The following is an 18,260-nucleotide window of genomic DNA, read 5'->3' on the forward strand; positions in this document are numbered from 1 at the left end:
CCAGAGCAAGGGGCCGGAGCTCTGCCCAAGGCCAGGAGCCCGAGGGCGAGGGAATCGCTCTGTTTCGCTGCCAGAGGGCAGGTGGAGCTGGGTGGGAGCCCAAACCTCGGCTCCGAAACATCCCAGGGCCAAGCAGCTCCAGGCACGAGGGCAAATCGGTCTCCGTAAGCGAGCGATGTGCGCAGGCAAAGGGCTGGGAGACTGGATACGGCGTCTTGAGAGAATGTTTGGGATTTCTTGCCTCCCCTCTCCTCCGCCTCTGCCCTCTCCCGTTCTCCAGTTTGTGCACGCCAGGCACACGAAGCCTCCCCCGGGGATGGTGCTGAGCTGCGCTCCTGCACCATCGCAGCCAGTCCCGAAACCGGAGCATTTCAGAGAAAATCGCCCTGGACGGTGTCGCCTCCAGGGCTGCCAAACCCGGAGAGGCTGCAGGGGAAACAAAGCAGCCCCTGTGCTCCGCTAGGGCTTCTCACCCGTATCCGCAGCTCTTTTTTTCCTCCCCGAAGCCGCACAAAGGCTGCAGGCGTTAGCAGGGTCCCTCTGCACCAAAACGCAGGAGCGTGCGGACCGGGCTGGCTTCTGCCAGGCAAGTCAGGGCTCTTCGTGGCTAATGTGGGCAGGGGAAGGGGGAAAGCGCAGCACAGGTTCTAGCCCTGTTGGTGCATCGTTCCCAGATTGCTTTAACTTGGGGGGGGGGGGAGGGGGGGAGGCTCCTTGGCAAAGCTCCGCAAGCCTAGCAAAACACTTGCTACATCACCAGGCAGCCACGTTAAACGCGGCTTTCCCCAAAAGATGAGGTAGTGGCACCCGAATCGCCCCAAGATCGGAGCATCTGCAACAGGGAGAGGGGTGGGAAAAGGGATTGCTATTCACAGCCCCTGCCAGATAGATCAGGTGCCACTGTCAGGCCGGGTTGGCACGCCGAGCCGCGTTGTTCGAGCGCCAGCAGCTCACCGCGCACGCACGTGGTGTTTTGAACCTGCCAATTAAACAACTGCAAAGGTGGTTTTTTTTTTTTTTTTTTCCCCGTAGCTTACATGGAAATCGCTGTGCTCGATGAGTAATGTGTACATCGGGTTCGTTACCAGCCGGCAGCCCCTTTCCCTGTGCAAACAAACTCCGGCGGACGCGACCTCCAGCAGGAGGTGGCTCTGAGTATTTCACGAGGTTGCTGCTGCTGGCACCCCCCCAGGGGCACTTCCACCTCCCCGCTCCTTTCACACGGGCTTAGAGAAGGTTTCCGTCCTTCTAGTAACTTGAGGGAAGAGCTTAGGACTTGGCGGGCTCAGCTCCCTGCCCCCTGCAGGCTTTTGGCACATTTATGAAGTCCTGAGGCTCGGCAGCCGCAGCTCCATCTCCTGCTGAGCCCCCAGGGAGAGCGGCAGCCCCCTGCGCTGATCTCCAGCTGCACAGCTCGCGCCTCGCCCTGGGGATGTGCAGCACGAGTTGGGGTCCAACGCAGCAAGCTCTGGAGAGGGCTGAGGGCAGGGGGGGTGTTCCAGCTGCTCAGGACACCGCGTTTGGCCACAGGGACGGGGCAGTGCCTTCGCTGTGCGACCAGCACGGCAGGGAGCAGGGCTAGCACCTAACCGAGCTCGCTAAATCTTAGGTCCAGGCAGAACTTCTGCCCCTCAGCTCCGTCTTCAGCTTCGGAAACCACTTGGTGCTTGCTGACAGCCGCTTCCCATCGGAGGCTTCTTTCTGCACGTCCTTGTGCTTGACAGGCTCAGAAGATGCCCGTGATTTCAGCAGGATTTAATCTCTTCCTTCCCCGCCTCTTGCTGCACCGCGCCAGCCCGGGGCCCAGCAATGCAGAGCAGGTTACCAAACACCGACGCCGCTGTTGCCTCACGGATCGTTTTTGCATCAAAACTATTTTGTGGCAAAGCTTCTAGAGGAGGTCCAGGGCCAGGGGGAGGCCGAAGCCACCCCCAGGAGCAGATGCCAGCAGCCCAGCCCGTGCCAAAGTGACACCGAGCTGCCTTCTCCTTCCTCGCCTTCTTCGGACCACACAACACTGCCATCGTACGACCCACGCAGTTTTACTCTAACAAGCATATAAAACCTTGAAATCTTGACTAACAGGTTTGAGTACAGTATTCCGAGTTTTAATTTAAGCTCGTTCGATCGGAACAGACCACAACCTTCACCAGCACCGACCCCGGGCAGGGGAGCCGACTGTGCACTCTCCACCTCAGCCTTCAGCAGGATGATTTAAAGCCAACAGGGTTGTTGGGCGAAAAGTGCATTGATTTGAAAGTTCTACTTCTCACCTGCACAGAAGAGTTCTTCTTGTATAGTAGATTTTCTATATATTGTTTCTGTATGTACTGTACAAGTAACTTATTCTTGAATAATGCAAATTTACCATAATATAAAAAAAAAATCTGCTCCTAATAAACTGTTTTTAGAACTCGTTTCTCACTTTTAGTATTTCGTCTGATTCCCTGTAGGTGCCGGGGTGCTATTTTAATAGGTGGGGGGTTAACAGCTACTAAAAGACAGAAACCTCCCTTAGAAAGGAGGAGAAAGCCCATGCGAGGAAGCTGTTCCTTCGCAGAAGACTCATTCAAGGAGTCTTGCTCCAAGTCACCACCACTGCTTGTGATGTTCTTGTGCCCCCTGCTGCCCACCTGAATTTACTTACATTGATTCTCTCCATTTTACGGCACCGTTCATGTGAACAGAATAGGACAGAAGCTACTCGGTGTTTGTCTTCCCCTGGGTGTTTTTTTGCCAAGCCGCGGTGCGATGTGTTACCTGCCGTCCACGTAAGCTCGCGCACACAACAGTTTCCTTGACCTGCCTCTGAAACGCAGCTCTGTTATAATCCAGTTTAATCAGCATCATCTGTTGGTTAGCCATTTTAGGATGCGTGCACCCTACAGGAGTTGGGAAGACCACAGCATTTCCTAAGCAGCGGTAGTTACCCTGCCTGTTGCCGAAGGATGGGGTAGTCAGTTGCTTTCTCCTATCATTCTCCCCACCTTTCTACACCATTTTGTTAAGCAATGCTTACCCCGGTTTCTTCCTTCGTCTCCAAGCAGCACCACTGACTTACACAGCTTTATTTTAAACATCAAGGCCCAGTCGGGACATCTTCTGTACACCAACCACAACAGTGTAAAGCCATTAGGGAATGGGTCCAAACGCAAGAAATTCTTTGAAACCTGTATCAAAATTCTGCTTCTGAAGCCTTCAACTTTGTGCAATGACCCTACAAGTCTGCTACGACTGACTTGGTTTCATAGCAGGAGGTGTGAGGGGGGCACACACACAAGACAGCAGCAGCACACGACAGAAACACAGGGCAAAGCTTACCTGATGCTAAATAAAACAGCTTTTGATCCAAAGGGGAACGAATGGAGAAAACATTAGAGAGAGAGACTGGTAAAACAAGACACAAACGATAAGTAGGTCAGTTTTTAAAACTTTTTTTATTTTTTAATTTTTTTTTAAGTTTTTATTTTATATTATCTACAAAGTAAAAGTTTTCTTAACTTAAAAGTTACATCACTGTCTCACGATAGTGATTATCTCATCAAACGTGATTTATAAATAATAATTCATCAGTTTGACGATTAGAATTTTTTTTTTTTTACTGAACCTGTTTCAAGTTTAGTTAGAAGTAAAAGGGATCTCCAAGTCTTGATTTTTAGTGATAATAGCAGCAAGAATCACTCTTGTTACTTCTTTTGCTAGCTGATGAGTTCATAACTTTGAAGGGTCATTAAAAAATAAATAACTTCCAGTTTTCAGCAAGCAGAGTTGGGGCACTTGCAGGACTCAGATACAGTGCATGGAATTATGGAATAGCCCACAAGTTCCTAAATGCCTCTACTCAGTCCAAATCTCTCCCACTGCAAGATGAACTGTTAGCATTCCTAGTGGATGTTACAAGAAATCAATTTTTTTTTTTTAAACAAAATAAAATGAAATTCTAGTTTTCTGTGCTTCCAGTTGGCAGAAGCAGTAGAAGGAGGGTATTTGGCCTACAAAAGGTATCCAGCCTTTCAGTTATTCCAGATGAGCCTTACAACTGCTGTTGGTGGTGGGCTTGTACTGTAAAAAAAAAGTTCAAATGTAAATAATAAATTGGCAAGCCACACAACAGTTTGCTAGTAAAGTGGTCACAGGACAACTACTGAGCTGAACTTTTTTTTTTAAATTATTTTTTATTTTTATTTTTTAAGAACAAAACAATACTCTGCATATCAAGATGTCCTTTGGATATTTTTTTTTCCTACCTAAACCCTCAGAAAGCATCTTTGTTCTGCTCACACATTCCCCAAGAAACAAAATCAGGTATCTAGTTCACTAGAAAAGTTTAGAGGCTGTTTGAAAACAAATAATAATAAAGAAACCTAGGCAATGTTTAAATTTAAAGTGGAAAGAAGTCACACAGCATCTACTTTTCCCCCAAAGTAAAGCTGCAGAATGTTACTCTGAATTAAATAGACTTCAATTGTCATTTTACTTCGGTCATTAGAAGTCTAACAGCACTACCCCCGAGCAACATTTTCACTCCTATCCTCAAGGCAAATCGCTATAAATTTAATAAACCCCCAGATCGTTATGAACAGGCTACACAGACAGTCCATCCCCCAAGGCAAAACCACGGCAAAACCTGGAAGAATACAGTCCCACAGCGCCAGTGTCTGCATAGTTATCCATTTCTGTACTCAAGCTACAGAGAAACGAGGTCTTTGCTAAATTAGCTAAATCTCGCATGCTTACCTAGGCATTTGGGCTGGCAAAGTATAAATGCTAAATGCAGAAATAGCCTGCCTTCAGCAGCCTGCCACTCTAAAAGGACATCTTCAGCTTTTTTTTTTTTTTTTTTTTAGTTTGTTTGTTTGTTCTTTTCCCCAAATCTGGTTTGTAACAGTCCTCCTCACTACTGTGACCTGGCTCAGTTAAGGTGCAGGTCTCCCGGGCACACACTCCTCACCTGAAGGGTGCGTCATATAGGGGAAATGTGTTGTTGTCGAGACTGGAATGGGCTGTAGTGCACTTTGAGCGATGGCGGCTTGGGGACCACCAGGTGGCTGTGTCGTCATTAGCATCATTGGAGCATGGGCAGTTGGGTGAGAAGGAACCATTCCTGACTGTACATGAGCCTGAAACAAAGAGCTCTTTAGTATAATGGTCACAAGGAGGCATCACTCCTGGCCACATGACTATCAAGTTTTCTCCAGCTGTACCAGTAAATCCAGAGATTTACTCCATTTTAACTAGATTAGCTACAGGGATTAAGTCAGAGATCTTAACACAAAAATAACAGCTAAAAAAAAAAAGGGCTCAAATCCTCACTGCTGGCTCTGAGTAACATTCTCAATTTTAGCAATTTGGACAGTGCACACTGGGAGAGACTGACAGCGTTAAACTGTGGGATATTTAAAAAAAACTCAGCAACAAATCTTCAAAAACATTATTGTTAGTAACCTAGATCAAAGCACTTCCTATGCAGAGAATGCACCGGGTACAGATCTGAACTTCACACGCACTAGAGGTCTGGCATCCCATCCTCGGCTTCTCATTACACAACTCCACATTCTTCCATGGCTCCCTGCCCTAGAAACCCCTCTCCAGTGACCTGTGCATGCACTATCTTTCATCTAAGCAGTCATTCTAAGATGAGTGATTTCATCCCTTTATACTGTTAGGTCAGCTTTGTTCTGTTTCCAGTTAAGCTCATCACAGTTAAGGTCCTTGAGTAATCTAAGCAATCATAGTTAAGTCTCAGCAGAAAAAGGGAGGTTAATCTTCGTCATGGCTGATCACCTTCTGGCAAACAAGTTCAGTAACTTGTCAGTTGGCTTCTTTAGCTCAGAGTGGTTCAGAACTCTAGAGATTGTCAATTGTTTTAAAAATCTGGTAAGCACTAGTTTCTTAAAAGCACAAAACATTAAGGAACTCCTAGAGCTTTCGGTCAGTTTGTCTTGGAAAAAAATGTATTTGCATCTAAGGTTTGCTTTGTCCTTCTACCATACCCCAGTAACAGGGCACTACGGTGCAATAATCGCAGCCTCACAAGTTTCACAGGCCAGTAAAGACAAATAGCAGGTAGTGGCTATAATTTTATTTCTTAAAGACAAAAGGGTTATTTGACTCATCACAGACATTTCTCAAACTCTTTATCAGACTTACACTCTATTAATAGCACTCGAGAAGCCTTTAAAGGCAGGAACTGCAATTCAAATCTCACTCTTGCTCTAAAAAAAGGCTTAGAAGATAAGGCTGTGAAACAAAAATATCTTTCAGGATCAGCACCATTTTTACTTTGACAAACATGCTATTATAGCAGCCGTAACTATAAAGCAGCTATTCATATAGCAGTTGTATTCAGTACAGACACAAACTGGATAAAAATTTCTGCTGTGGCTCGAATGCTTTACAAATTGGAAGCTGACAGTACTTTGTAATGAATTTTCAAGTACTGTTTCTCAAGTGAGATATTTCTAACAGCTCGGTTCATCTGATAACCTAAAGGGAAATTCAACTGATCCCCTGTGTTAGCCGAACTGAAATTCCTACTACATATTTCACAATGGTGCTCGGCAGTTGGAAATCGCACTACTGAGAAGCTATTAAATCCAGTGATTAGTTTCCCCACCATGGAATAATTACACGCATTTAAAACTTCTTGCAGAACTGTAGTTATTCCTTCATTAGAAAATTTTGAGGGAACTACTTCATTTCAAAAAAAGTCAGCCTGGTACAAATATTGTGGATTATGGATTGTAGTTTTCATCCTAAAAAATTACAGCAGAAAAGACTGCGTAAGTCAAAAATTAAGGATAAAGCAGGCTTTGCCTGTGATTGCTAAAAAACCCTGACTAAGCAGTCAGTTCTGACTAAAAGTTGCATCTGATTTCCTTTAGCAAGGTTTGCTGATGAAGTGCTTGGCACACGGAAGGAAGACAATGGCCGCATCTACAGCGCAGGCACGGGCCTGGCCACAGTGTGTACAGCACAATTCCTCTACAGGTTTACCTTCAAGTTGACTTTGAAACAAACATGTTTCACATTTCAAGGCACAGCACTGAACATGCCACTCACCCACAAGCTTCCAAGACCCTTCTGAAGGGCTACACGCGGTATTTCGAGGCATCTTGAGAAGCTCTACAACCTAGGCATTCACACCAGTGCCATCATGCCAGAGCAGAGCAATAGCTCATTTAAGCAGAGAATCTTGCTTCTGGCAGAAACCAGAGCCTGGGAGGATGTGGCAAGGTGCTACAATAACAGTAGTCAAGTTTGGACATCCTCTTTATCCTCCCACAGTACAAAAGCAGAGAAATTAAAAGCCTACTGGAATTAAAAAGCTAAAAACTCAACATCAGTAAAACAATTCTTAAAACAGCTACTAATTAGTTTGCTTAACTGGCCGTGCCAGGAACCAAAACAAAGGTTTTACCAGAATTCAGTAAGGGACTGCACACCTATCAGACTAACCTCCCTACCCACTAGTTAGTCTTGCTATCCCAAACTACTGTTAGCCTGTATGAGAAGGCGTAAGCCAGATACCAAGTACTTATCTGAAGATGCAATTGTGCAGGCAAATTACTGATGAACTGTCCGCTCCTTGACAAAGCTCACTAAATCCACGAGATTTAGTAAACATCAGAAAATCTTTGTAACGCTGCTTTACGCGGAGCTCTCGATTAATCAGTCATGTGCTTCCCTTCCCAAAATCCTTTTTTTTTCAGTGAGTTGACCACAAGAGAGCAGTTAAGAGAAATGGGTTTCTGATCCTGAAGCAAAGACTGTAGTTAAGTTGCCCGACAATCATTGGGGTTCTCCTGCAATACATTTAGATCCACACAGACACACACACACACGGTTTTCTCTTTCAGCAAGGATTGTCTTGCAATCATCTGAACTGAATCTCACCTATCTCCCATTGCAGTGCAGCCTTATTACTACCCAGTAATCCTTCGTAATATCCTTTGCTGAATGTACTTGTGTAAATTCGGCTACAGCGCAGAGCCTACAACTGCCACCAAAAGCAGCAGTTCAGCTTTCTTCCACTCAGTTCTCGCCTCCGACCCTCCTGCGTGCCAGCTCTTCCTGTGATCATGCAGTGAACCCGAGTAGTGAACTGATTTGACTGAGAAGCAGCCTAAAATAGGGGGGGGGGGGGGGGCACGCTTCAGTTGAATCACGTCCCCAGTCTGGTTTGCTGCATGGCCAAACAGTCCTGTGAGCAGAATGGTGGGGCAGGACAAGAATGGGAGTCGGAACTGGGAAGAGAGCTCAACTTCTTTCGGTAGCAGTGCCAGCTTAAGATGTCTTCATTAAACTACAGTTGTAGATGCACTGGGTGTTGGAAGCTGAGGTCCAAATATCTTGTAAAATTCTAAAAGAAAGGCAATGTACAGACAGAAACCTAAAGTAACACAACAGGTAGGTTTGTGCTGAGAGGTGACAGAATGGAAATCACTTCAGCAGGCCCAACTGTCCTATCTTTGTGGCATTAAGACATTTAGTCTTGAAGGTTGTTAAACTGTGTTTACCTGGGGGACATGGGCCATGTGTGGCGGATTGGTATATGCAGGTTGAACATGGGAGGGATGAATGGTGAAGACTGTTTGTTGTGCTGTAGGAAAACTATTTTGTGGAGACTGCGTATTGGAGCCTGGCGTCATGGAAGGTGGGGTTGGAGCTAGACCTGCGTGGTAAATTGCCGACTGCTGTTGTGGGTTTGCCAGGTGGAGTGCCTGAGCAGCCTGGTGCTGATGATGCTGCAAAAAAAGATAGTACATCAGTGAGGTTTACGTTATGGTCTAGAAGTGAGACATTTATTCTGGAAACTAGTGTAAGAAAGGCTTGCAAAACTCCTGATATTCAATCTTTTAAGTGGCAAATCTAAGGATCATCGAATCTATGGTAACAAGAAAACTCACTGCAATTCCTCCAAGCTCATTTTCTGCTTGAGCTAGAGAGTCGTGTGAGCAGGAGCCTGGAAAATGTGTGTGTTGACCAGAACCGTGGCTGCCAGGTAAAAACAAGGAGACCCTGAAGCCTGGAAGCTGGATATACTTCACAGCTACACTTGGAGCAGCCCGAAGTCATTACCAGTAGGTAGCTATGGCAGGCAGCATTATCACAAGTACTATTTTGTTTTCAGCTGCCTGCCTTTGAGGAAATACAAATCAAACGCTTCTCAGCATTATTCTTCTACTTCTAATTCTGACTCCACTCACATTACGCTGTGACAAAATCATAAGCCCTTCTTAATCGTAACATGAAAACAAGCTGTACATCATCCCCCATGAAGAAGGAGAAACGAATGGTTAGACTCAAATGCTGGTCAGTCCCTTTTCTTTAGCAATGGCAAACGTTTTCCTCCTAGCTTATCTAACACATTATGCCATGGGCCTACAACATTCGAGTCCTGGCCATTGCAAGCAGAGAAGAACGAGATGGTCTCTCTCTGCTTCCTCCCTCCTAGAAAGCATGGGAATCTGGACAATTCCTGCATGAGATCCACCACATGCAGGTGGTTTGGGCAACTGCTCCCATCGTTTTTCCTCTCAAGAAATCAATAGATCAATGCAAAGTAACAGATTGATGCGATACCTTCCAGTAGGGTGTGTTAAGTACAATTTAAAGACATTCACTCCATTAAGCTGTTACCTGCACGGGGCTAGGAGCAGGGTGGCTTCCAGCATGTTGGCTTTGCTGCTGGCCAGTTGGTGTGGCAGAAGGCTGAGGATGCGGAGGATGCGGATGCAGGGTAGCATTAGGGTGGGCATACTGCTGAGCAAGTGAGCCAGTGGAAACTAGGATGAAAAAGAAGAATATTTAACAACAGATACAAAATATACACCTAATCAAGTCACCATCTGCACTTGAAGATTTCACTATACCTCTAGCACGCTGCAAGAATATTCCCTCCCCCTTCTAAAAAAAATTTATCTTGCAAATAGCTGAGTATCTTACCTTGTGTTCATGTAGTTTGATTTTGCAGGGAAGTCTATAAATAACCATAATTAGACAGTTCATCTTCCCTAGTTTGACAATGCAACAGATACTACATATAAGAAAAGTGGTATTTCATCTTTTTTTTTTTTTTTTAAACAGGCCAGTTTGAAATATCAATTTTATAATTTCCATACAATTTAGTTTTTTCCTGAAATATACTTTAAAAAGCTGTTACAAGCCATTTTTATTTCCACCATCCAAAAAATTATTTGGCCTTATACCTGGCTAACCTCACCATGCTACTCTCTGGAAATTGCTCACAGTACAGTCCATGTAAAGTACATGCATTGCACGTATACTAAAGAGCTACAGGGACACACAGAACATACGTAACAGCTGAGACACCGAGACTCCTGGAGCGTCTAATTTTTGTGGAAGCCAGTATCTTGCACTAAAATATCTTTCCTTTCCCCTCGAGGCCAATTACAGTACTTTTCTGGATCACCACCATTCTGTGAGCTTCTCAACACTGCCATGAAATTCTTAATTTCTTGAAACAGTAGCAAATAAGGTATGAAATTCCATAAAAGGGAAAAAATATAAAACTCACACAAGTGAAAAACCATCTGTTGCTATAGCCATACCAGTCTCCAACAACAAACCAGTATCAACAAGCCCCTGTCTGAGGAGTCCTGCCCAGTTTTGCTTTAAAACAGGCCACACTGAATTACACCACCCCCTTTTTTTTTTTTTTAATCTGAAGGAATCTAAAAAGGTATGAAAAGCCGTAACAGCAAGACTTCCTTTAAACACAAAGCATGCAACTGGAACACAAGACCCTGAAAACAAATGAAGATGCACTGCCTATCCCCTCTGTCACTTTTAGATCTCGTGCAACAACCAGCACACAGCCTGCTCTTACACTTCTGCACGGACAACGTGCACTGCTCTTCCCAGCACTGCAGCTCAGAACAGCGAGGCTAGCTTTGCTGACCATATTGTTGAGACAAATAATCAAAGCAAACTATCAACCTGCTCCTGAGCCTGTTCCCTGCACGTGCTCCTTAGTTGATCACGTATGTTTTTGTCTTTCTGACCACAGTTAATCGCTGCTCACTACGGGGTTACAGCTTTCATGGGGATTGTAGTACATGAGAATTTGAGGGCCGACGAAGCGCCTTTCTGCAGAGTACTTTTAGAAGTGCTTTTGTTTGTTTTGTTGTTTGCAAGGTAGAGTGTTTTGGTAGCATTTTCTTCCTTTAGTAAACGAACCCTAAAGGCAGGGCACAGGGAGTAACTTCAAGTGCAACTGGTGTTGCAGCCACCTTGCCTGCATGTTCCTGGCTAGGGAGATGTAGTGCCTCACGTCTGCAAGCAGCTCTTTGCTGCAGCTTCTGAAGAGCTTCACTACGTTGGGTTCTACATTCATGAATGCACAGGACTGCCTGAACACATATAAAGGATGAAAGACAAAACCGGTGGAGAAAATGCACAAAAACGTAGCTGCATCTGAAAGCACAATACCGTGGATCAAAAGCAAGTCTCAGCAACCACGCTGTGCCTTGGCACACCACCATCCCGTGCAAATACTTGCTTTCCTCCAGTTTGGCTTGCCATAAAGCTTACAAATACTACTGCTAAAATATTCAAATTCACTCGAAAGTATGCATACAGTATCTTTTTGCCTAATTGAGATTTTTCTCCTTGTACACGTCATTATGAAGGTTTCTCCTTTTTGAAATAACTGCTTACCACATTTAACTTAATCCCACACAGCTGTCTTGAAAGCGCTACTAAATCTTCACTGAGCCAATAGTCTAACAGCTTCAGGCCATTAATGCAGATGAATTTCATATACATTTGTAACCCTAAATTCTTGCACAGTAGCGTACTTATGCATGACTATACTCATACATTATCAGCATTTCTGATTCAGGGAGGTTTTTGGAAACACCCCAATATTTCCAATGGGCACTAGCTGAACTATGCATCTTCTGCCACAAAGATCACTTTGTTATACTTCCAAATGCAAGAAAAGTCATTGTTTTTTTGTATCACTACTAAAGTTTATTTTGCAGCATCATCTGCATCACGTTTGTATTTTATACAGCTTCCAAACATCGCTCCTTCTTACAAAGGCTACATGAAAATTATCAACAGAGACACCGATGGTTTTCACAGTACGAAGTTTACTGTTTCCTACAGTAAGAAAATTTCTTAACCTCATTATTATTCAACACTCTGAAGAAGGCCAGAAGTTATTATCTCTGTCAAAGTAATAGAAATAAATGCAGAGAGGGATTCACTTGTTTGCCAAAGGGCATGCTACCAGAAATCTGCCTTCCTCAGCTCTCGTTCCGCTGCCTCAGCCACAGAGTTGGCATGCCTGACTATAAACTGCCTTCAACCCCATTCAAGAGGTTTTCAAGTGTACGTGAAAATTAATTTCAAGTCATAAGATATTCGAGGCTTCCCACATCCTGCCACACTACTTGTTAAGAGCCCCAGAATAATGTGGTACTCCCTGAAACCATTACTGCGATTCATCCTTCATTTCTTTATAGCCCAGAGAATAATAAACCAAGTTACTCTGAAGCAGATACATTATACAATGAAACCTCACAAGGACGAATTTCACGCTCAGGAAACGAGTCAAACCGAGGAATGGTACCCCAAAGAACAGGGGAGGGGGTGAAGTGCCATAGCACCAGCTTCCATAACCTTCTAATTTCTTCTATCCATAAGCTTTGCACATTGAAGTTCAGAATTCATTCCTCTAGCTTCTCCTCCTCTCCCCCATTTTGTCTTTAGAAATGACTCCCCAATTAATATCCTCTCCAAATTCAGTTAAATCAAGTTCAGATGATGCTGCAAATTAAGTTTTAATAGTAATAATAAAAGTACGTTTCCAAAAAAAGGTATTTTGACTCCTATCTACATCCTGGACAGATACTGTATACAAATCAAGAGCGATTCAGGAAGAGTGGCAGCAGGTCTGAAATAGGTGCCCAGATCTATCTTAGCTCAAAACCAGCGTTCAAACTTCGACTTTAGAAAAACAGAAGGATTTCCATGTTTAGCTGCTGCAATTAATAGTTCACAACAAATCAGTGAAATCTATGAGCTATTTAGTAAGCCTGTGAAAGAAGCCTTGCAAAACAGTCATGAGAAATTCACCTTCAAAGCCGTAACTAAAACATTTTTACTGCAACATTTTCTCTGTTCATGAAAACAGCTTGCTATGTGTATCAAATACCAAATGACATGAAAGGAGGGGGGAAAAAATAATGAATAAAATCACAAATTATCCAACATTTCCCCCAGTGTCAGCACTTTGGAGATTTTCCAAATGGCCATCTTTCAACCAAGAAAGCACCGAGAAAGCTCTAGGAGAGGACAACTCAGTTCTGCGTAGCTTCTTGCTGTAAGGAACCCCAGCTCATTCCAGCGGAAATACACTGCTTCGCACCCATTAAGTTGGAAGTTCCTCTCCCCAAGAAATACTCCCTGAGCCAACCTGTTTCACTTCGCCTTTTTGATCAAGTCGTTTCCTGACATGAGATATTTAACTGAACTAACCTTGGGAGGGGACACAGTGAAGGTAAGTCATTCAGTAATGAAGTGAGCAAAAATATCAGATGCATTGAATTAATGAATTCAGCTCTACAAACATGCAGCCTATGTTTCTGAGAGGCAAACAAAAAAAGAAGTCAGCTATCAAACCCAGCAAAAGAGCTGAAATTAAGAGGTCAGAACAGCAGAAATCAAGCAGAACTCCCAGCTGCAAGGGTATATACAGAAACCACATCGTGTAATTTCTTATTTCCCTGGTAGGAATCTCAATGCTGCCAATGGTGGTCATCGTTGGTCATCATCCAAAGATGCACTGAAGAGCCTATTTTCAAGAACTGACCAGTGAACAAAATTCAAAACTATTGCCAGACCCAGTAAGATGGTGAGGATAACTACATTTAAAAGACCTGAATGGTAGGAAGCAAAGAAATAGCAATGTTTCTTTCATAATATAAACATTTACAGAAGGCATTTTACACAGGTATAGTGGACTTCACTCCAAAGATTATCCACTGAAGGAACGAGCTTCTTACAGTTATTTCAGTGCACCAAACCAAGATGCATGAAAACAGTACAGGTCAGCATCCTACAGCACTAGTTCACATAAAACCAGTTCTGTACAAGAAACACACAGGAAATCTTCTCCAGACGAGATTTTTGGAGAACAAATGGTATTTCTCACACCCCTCTTCCATCAGTTAGCTCAAAAAAAAAAAAAAAACCCAAACCCACAACCAGAAGAGTGCCTGGCATAGGCTGCAGAGACTTGCAGATGGACCCAAGTCTCACTGCAGGACAGGAGCAAGCCTGAGACCGCAGTGCTCCTTCCCCACGCCTTGGCTGACAACTACAGCTCATCCTGCAGCCCCGCTGAGCCTGACTGCCCCAGCAGGCTCCCCAGAGGGCTCCGATGAACACCAGAGGCAGTATTTCTGATGCTGGGGAGGAAGCGCCCGGTGCCACACACCTGCAAGGGGCCCTATCCAGTCACTCGTTGAAATAGCGACCAAGTACGGGGCTCGCTGCACGCCTCCAGTGACACCGCAGTAACTGTGGGAAGCTTCCTTCACCCTCGCTGCAGCTCAGGTTAACTCCTCCCAGGGGCTCAGCGCTTGAGCCACAGCTTTTTAAAGTGATGAGGCACAAGACACTTCTCCTTTTAGGAAGTTCATTAACTCACAAAGTCTTAAAGTCCCATTTGGAACTCCCGAGGGAGTTCACCTAGGTTTTAAGCGAAAGTTGTCTGCACACAGCACTCACTTCTGGTTGCAGATGAAGAGACTGGGTAGTAATGAAAAAGATTACTCAGCATATAAAACACTGTTTAAAAAGAAAATTGACAAAAATCCGTTTCCTGTCGCACATTAAATCCGTTCAGCTTCACCTCCCCCCTCTACTGAAAGGAACTTTCCTGCATTTTCTACATGCTGGTTTGGTGCAAGGAAACTTGTTCCCTCAACACGTCCCATTCCTTTAACATCTGTTCTTTAGATAGTGCTTTTTCTGTACAATCAAAATTAGTACAAAAAACCCAACTCACTGGCAAAGTAGAAAGAAGGGCCTGTCTCCTTGCTGTATGGTATTTTGGGACATGCTGAATTTGGGAAATAGAAAGGTAAATTAGCCTCTTGCCGTGTGCATGCTTCCCGTCTTCTGGAAAGGTCAGCGTCTTTTTTTCTTTCCCTTTTTTTTTTTTTTTAAATATATCGTAGAATCATGCAGATATTTTTATTTACTTAGTTGATATTAGGGTTGGATATTTAGTTTTTACAACTGAGCGGAGATGAAACAATACAAGTCTCAGGTAAGCCTTCCTTCTAAACTCTGATACTGAGGTCTTCGGTTCTTAATTTAGTATTAACATGAAAATAAACTTTATGTCAATTCGCAATCTATTACAATACACTGTAACAAGAAGGTTAAAGCTTAATTACATTAAACAACAAATCGCCCCCCTTGCTTTTTCAACTGCGTCACTGTCATTCTTAACAGTTCCAAGACACCTTTGGTAACTGGTTCACTCTTAGTCCCTGGAGAATCCTTTGAAGTTTATATTATATCCACCATTGTACTATCAGGGTAATAGAATTTACTCTACTGCTGAGACAGAAACCAGATAAAGTTAGAGACAATACCAGACCAGTAAAACATATGCAGAAGGGGAAAAAGGAAGGGAGAACGGGGACAGGAATGAGAGCACAAAAAACAGGAAATGCATCTGTATAAAACCAAGGCCTGGTTTTACACAAGTTTCTGTTTGGTTTTGTTTTTAAACACAAACGTGAAGTTTTTCAGAGGACTCCAGTTATCTAAAAACATAGGCAGTTCAGCAGCTACATGGTAAAACTAGCAGGCATTAATTGTCACAGGGAAATATCCACCCTCAGCTTAGATAACCAGGTTTTCTACCAACACCACGGGACAAGTTTGTGTCTGTGCGACATAGAAACAAGCAGTGAAACTGCAAACCACGGCCAGCGAACTCGACCAGAGCAGCGATACTCGCGTCATGGATCACGCAGAGCCAACGCTTCCCAGAAAGATGTTACGTTCTGAGCCTACGTGCACTTCAGCAGGGTGAGAGCAACAACCCGGTGTTAAGGTACGTGTGTGTGGCAGCTAAAGGTGTGTGTACCGCTCTGCTCCAGCGGAACCTGCAAAGCTTTCCTCGGTAAGGCCATCTAAACGGCTCGCATCTCCAGAAGTTACAAGTCAAGGTGCAATAGGCATTGGTTGGTGGGAAGAGAGATGGTTGTCTGAACACCGTCCTTCCCCACTGTGTTCTGAGGGGGGAAAACCAGTGACTTAAATGCTCCTCTGCCGTGCGTTCAGGTGGGTCTGCTGGTGACCACGCTGCTTAGCTACTCTGCTTCTCTGGAGCTCTCGTCAGCAGCTTGGGAAGCAGAAGCAGGCACCGTAATGACTGGCAAAGAAATCCCAGAAGTGCAGAAATATCCCATTAAACAGCATTGGACAAAAATATTTTTCTTTCGACTGGAAAAGTGCAGATCAACAAGTGTAAGTCACTACACGTATTTGGAATTGAGGTACCTCCTCACGAGACAAAAGGGAAAACAAAACCCAAGCTCTTGGCAGTGAGGGCAGTTCGCTTAACGGATCAACAAGCATTTCTCTTCACTGACAGGCAGTTACTGCTCGCCACAGACATTCACTTATCCCAAACCATTAAGGGAGATGGAGTTCCAGATCTCATGAGAAAACACTTCACACCTTCAGAATACCTCATAAGCAGTGCCCCCCAACCCCCGCGTCTCAGTGCGGTTGTCCTTGTAGACATCTTCTTTCTACCACATGCACAGGGAAAAAATTGAGTGAATTTTGCAAGAATTATCTCAAAGGAAGCACCGGTACCTTGAAGGACAAAAGGACACTGTAACCCACTGAATCCTGATATGAACAGGGGGAGGGAAGTCAAAGAATAAAAATAAAAATAGATCAGATTGCTATTTTAAAGAGCCAAAGGGAAATCTGAGAACTTGCTTGAGCCAATGCTCCAGAAATCAAAAGCAGCAGCAGTTGTTATAGGAAGTTGTTATTCTGGATTTTCAAACTGCTTTAACAAGAGGACCAGATTAGATTCAGAATCAGTGTGTGTTGGTATATTTAGTTCAGAGATACCATGGATAAACTCAAGATTCCCAAAATACTGAACATAAGTTGTGAACACTCCCTTGTATTACCATTCAGAACTACCTGTCACTCGGTCCGATGGGAACAATTCGAGCACGTTGCTCATCATTTACTACATAAGCAGAATTTATCTATCACCTTCGGCAAGTCTACACTTTTTCCAAGCAGTCACATATTGATAAACAGAAGCTGAAGTTAATATCTTCTAGATGGACACATTGTAAGGAGAAAAATCAGCCTAGGCAAGGTCTTCAAGTATTCAGCACATGAAAGCCTTGCAAAAAACTGGGAATTGAGACAGCGATACACTACATCAGAAGCCATTTCACGTGTAGCCAACTGTAAACTTTGTAGGTTAAGAGTGCATTTGAGCCAATTCATGGTCACTAGGCAATACACATATTCACACACGGCGGGAACATACTCTTAAAAAAAGTGTCTCGTATGGAGTTCGTGATCCTACTGGGTTGAATAGTTTCTATAAACAAGAATTTCAAGCACTTGATCATTTACTGGGAAGGTGGGAGAACGCTTAGAAGAGCCACCAAGTCGCTATTTGAAAGAACACAGAAGGACATGCAATTTCTGTAAATTGGGTGCTCTTGGAAAAGTAACGTTTAAATTACATGGAAGGAAATACTGAAGAATTCTCAAATTTTGACCCAGCTTAGTTGTGTGTACCAGTAGGTAGTCACCTACCTACAACAGATAAGCTACAAAACCAACACAAAATGAAAACTGTTGACTTAGAATATCAGTGGGAAAAAAAATATGCAGACATCCGATCAAAGCTAAACAAGGGAATGGGCTTACGCTTCAATGCTGCAGAACCCAGTGCTTACAGAAGATAAGGATGGTGCACAATGGGAAATCGCTAGGAAGTAACAAGCAAACATTTTGAATGAAGTCTCACATATTCTCTCATGTCTAGTTTTATTTTAATCATGATTTGAGAGAAGGGTTTTCACCAATAAAGGTCTGAAAGCCTTTGATCATTCACTTAATCAGAATTCTATTTAATCTAATGAAAAAGCAAACAGAAGATCTGTTTACATGGACACCTCAAGCACAAGAGTTGAAAAGATCAAAGTAATACAATTAGCAAG

At 43.8% G+C, this 18,260-nt stretch overlaps 1 protein-coding gene across 10 annotated transcripts in view; it reads right to left on the bottom strand.

The window, feature by feature from the left end:
* Positions 1-3,461: 3,461 nt before the first annotated feature.
* ATXN2 (ataxin 2) overlaps positions 3,462-18,260 on the bottom strand; it is a 51,009-nt gene continuing 36,210 nt past the window's right edge. For 6 of the 10 annotated variants that reach the window (XM_050714160.1, XM_050714159.1, XM_035565620.2 and 3 more), the window contains 4 exons: positions 9,643-9,788; positions 8,520-8,747; positions 4,952-5,120; positions 3,462-4,062 (listed from right to left, as the gene is read on the bottom strand). In XM_050714160.1, coding sequence (XP_050570117.1) covers positions 4,034-4,062; positions 4,952-5,120; positions 8,520-8,747; positions 9,643-9,788 — 572 coding nt within the window. In that variant the 3' untranslated portion in view covers positions 3,462-4,033. Of the gene's footprint in view, positions 5,121-8,519; positions 8,748-9,642; positions 9,789-15,043; positions 15,098-18,260 lie in introns of all 10 variants that reach the window. The other 4 variants (XM_035565625.2, XM_035565624.2, XM_050714157.1 and 1 more) reach the window with 3 other exon arrangements.

This window comes from Cygnus atratus, chromosome 17, assembly GCF_013377495.2.
Source record: "Cygnus atratus isolate AKBS03 ecotype Queensland, Australia chromosome 17, CAtr_DNAZoo_HiC_assembly, whole genome shotgun sequence".
In the NCBI taxonomy this organism is placed as follows: domain Eukaryota; kingdom Metazoa; phylum Chordata; class Aves; order Anseriformes; family Anatidae; genus Cygnus; species Cygnus atratus.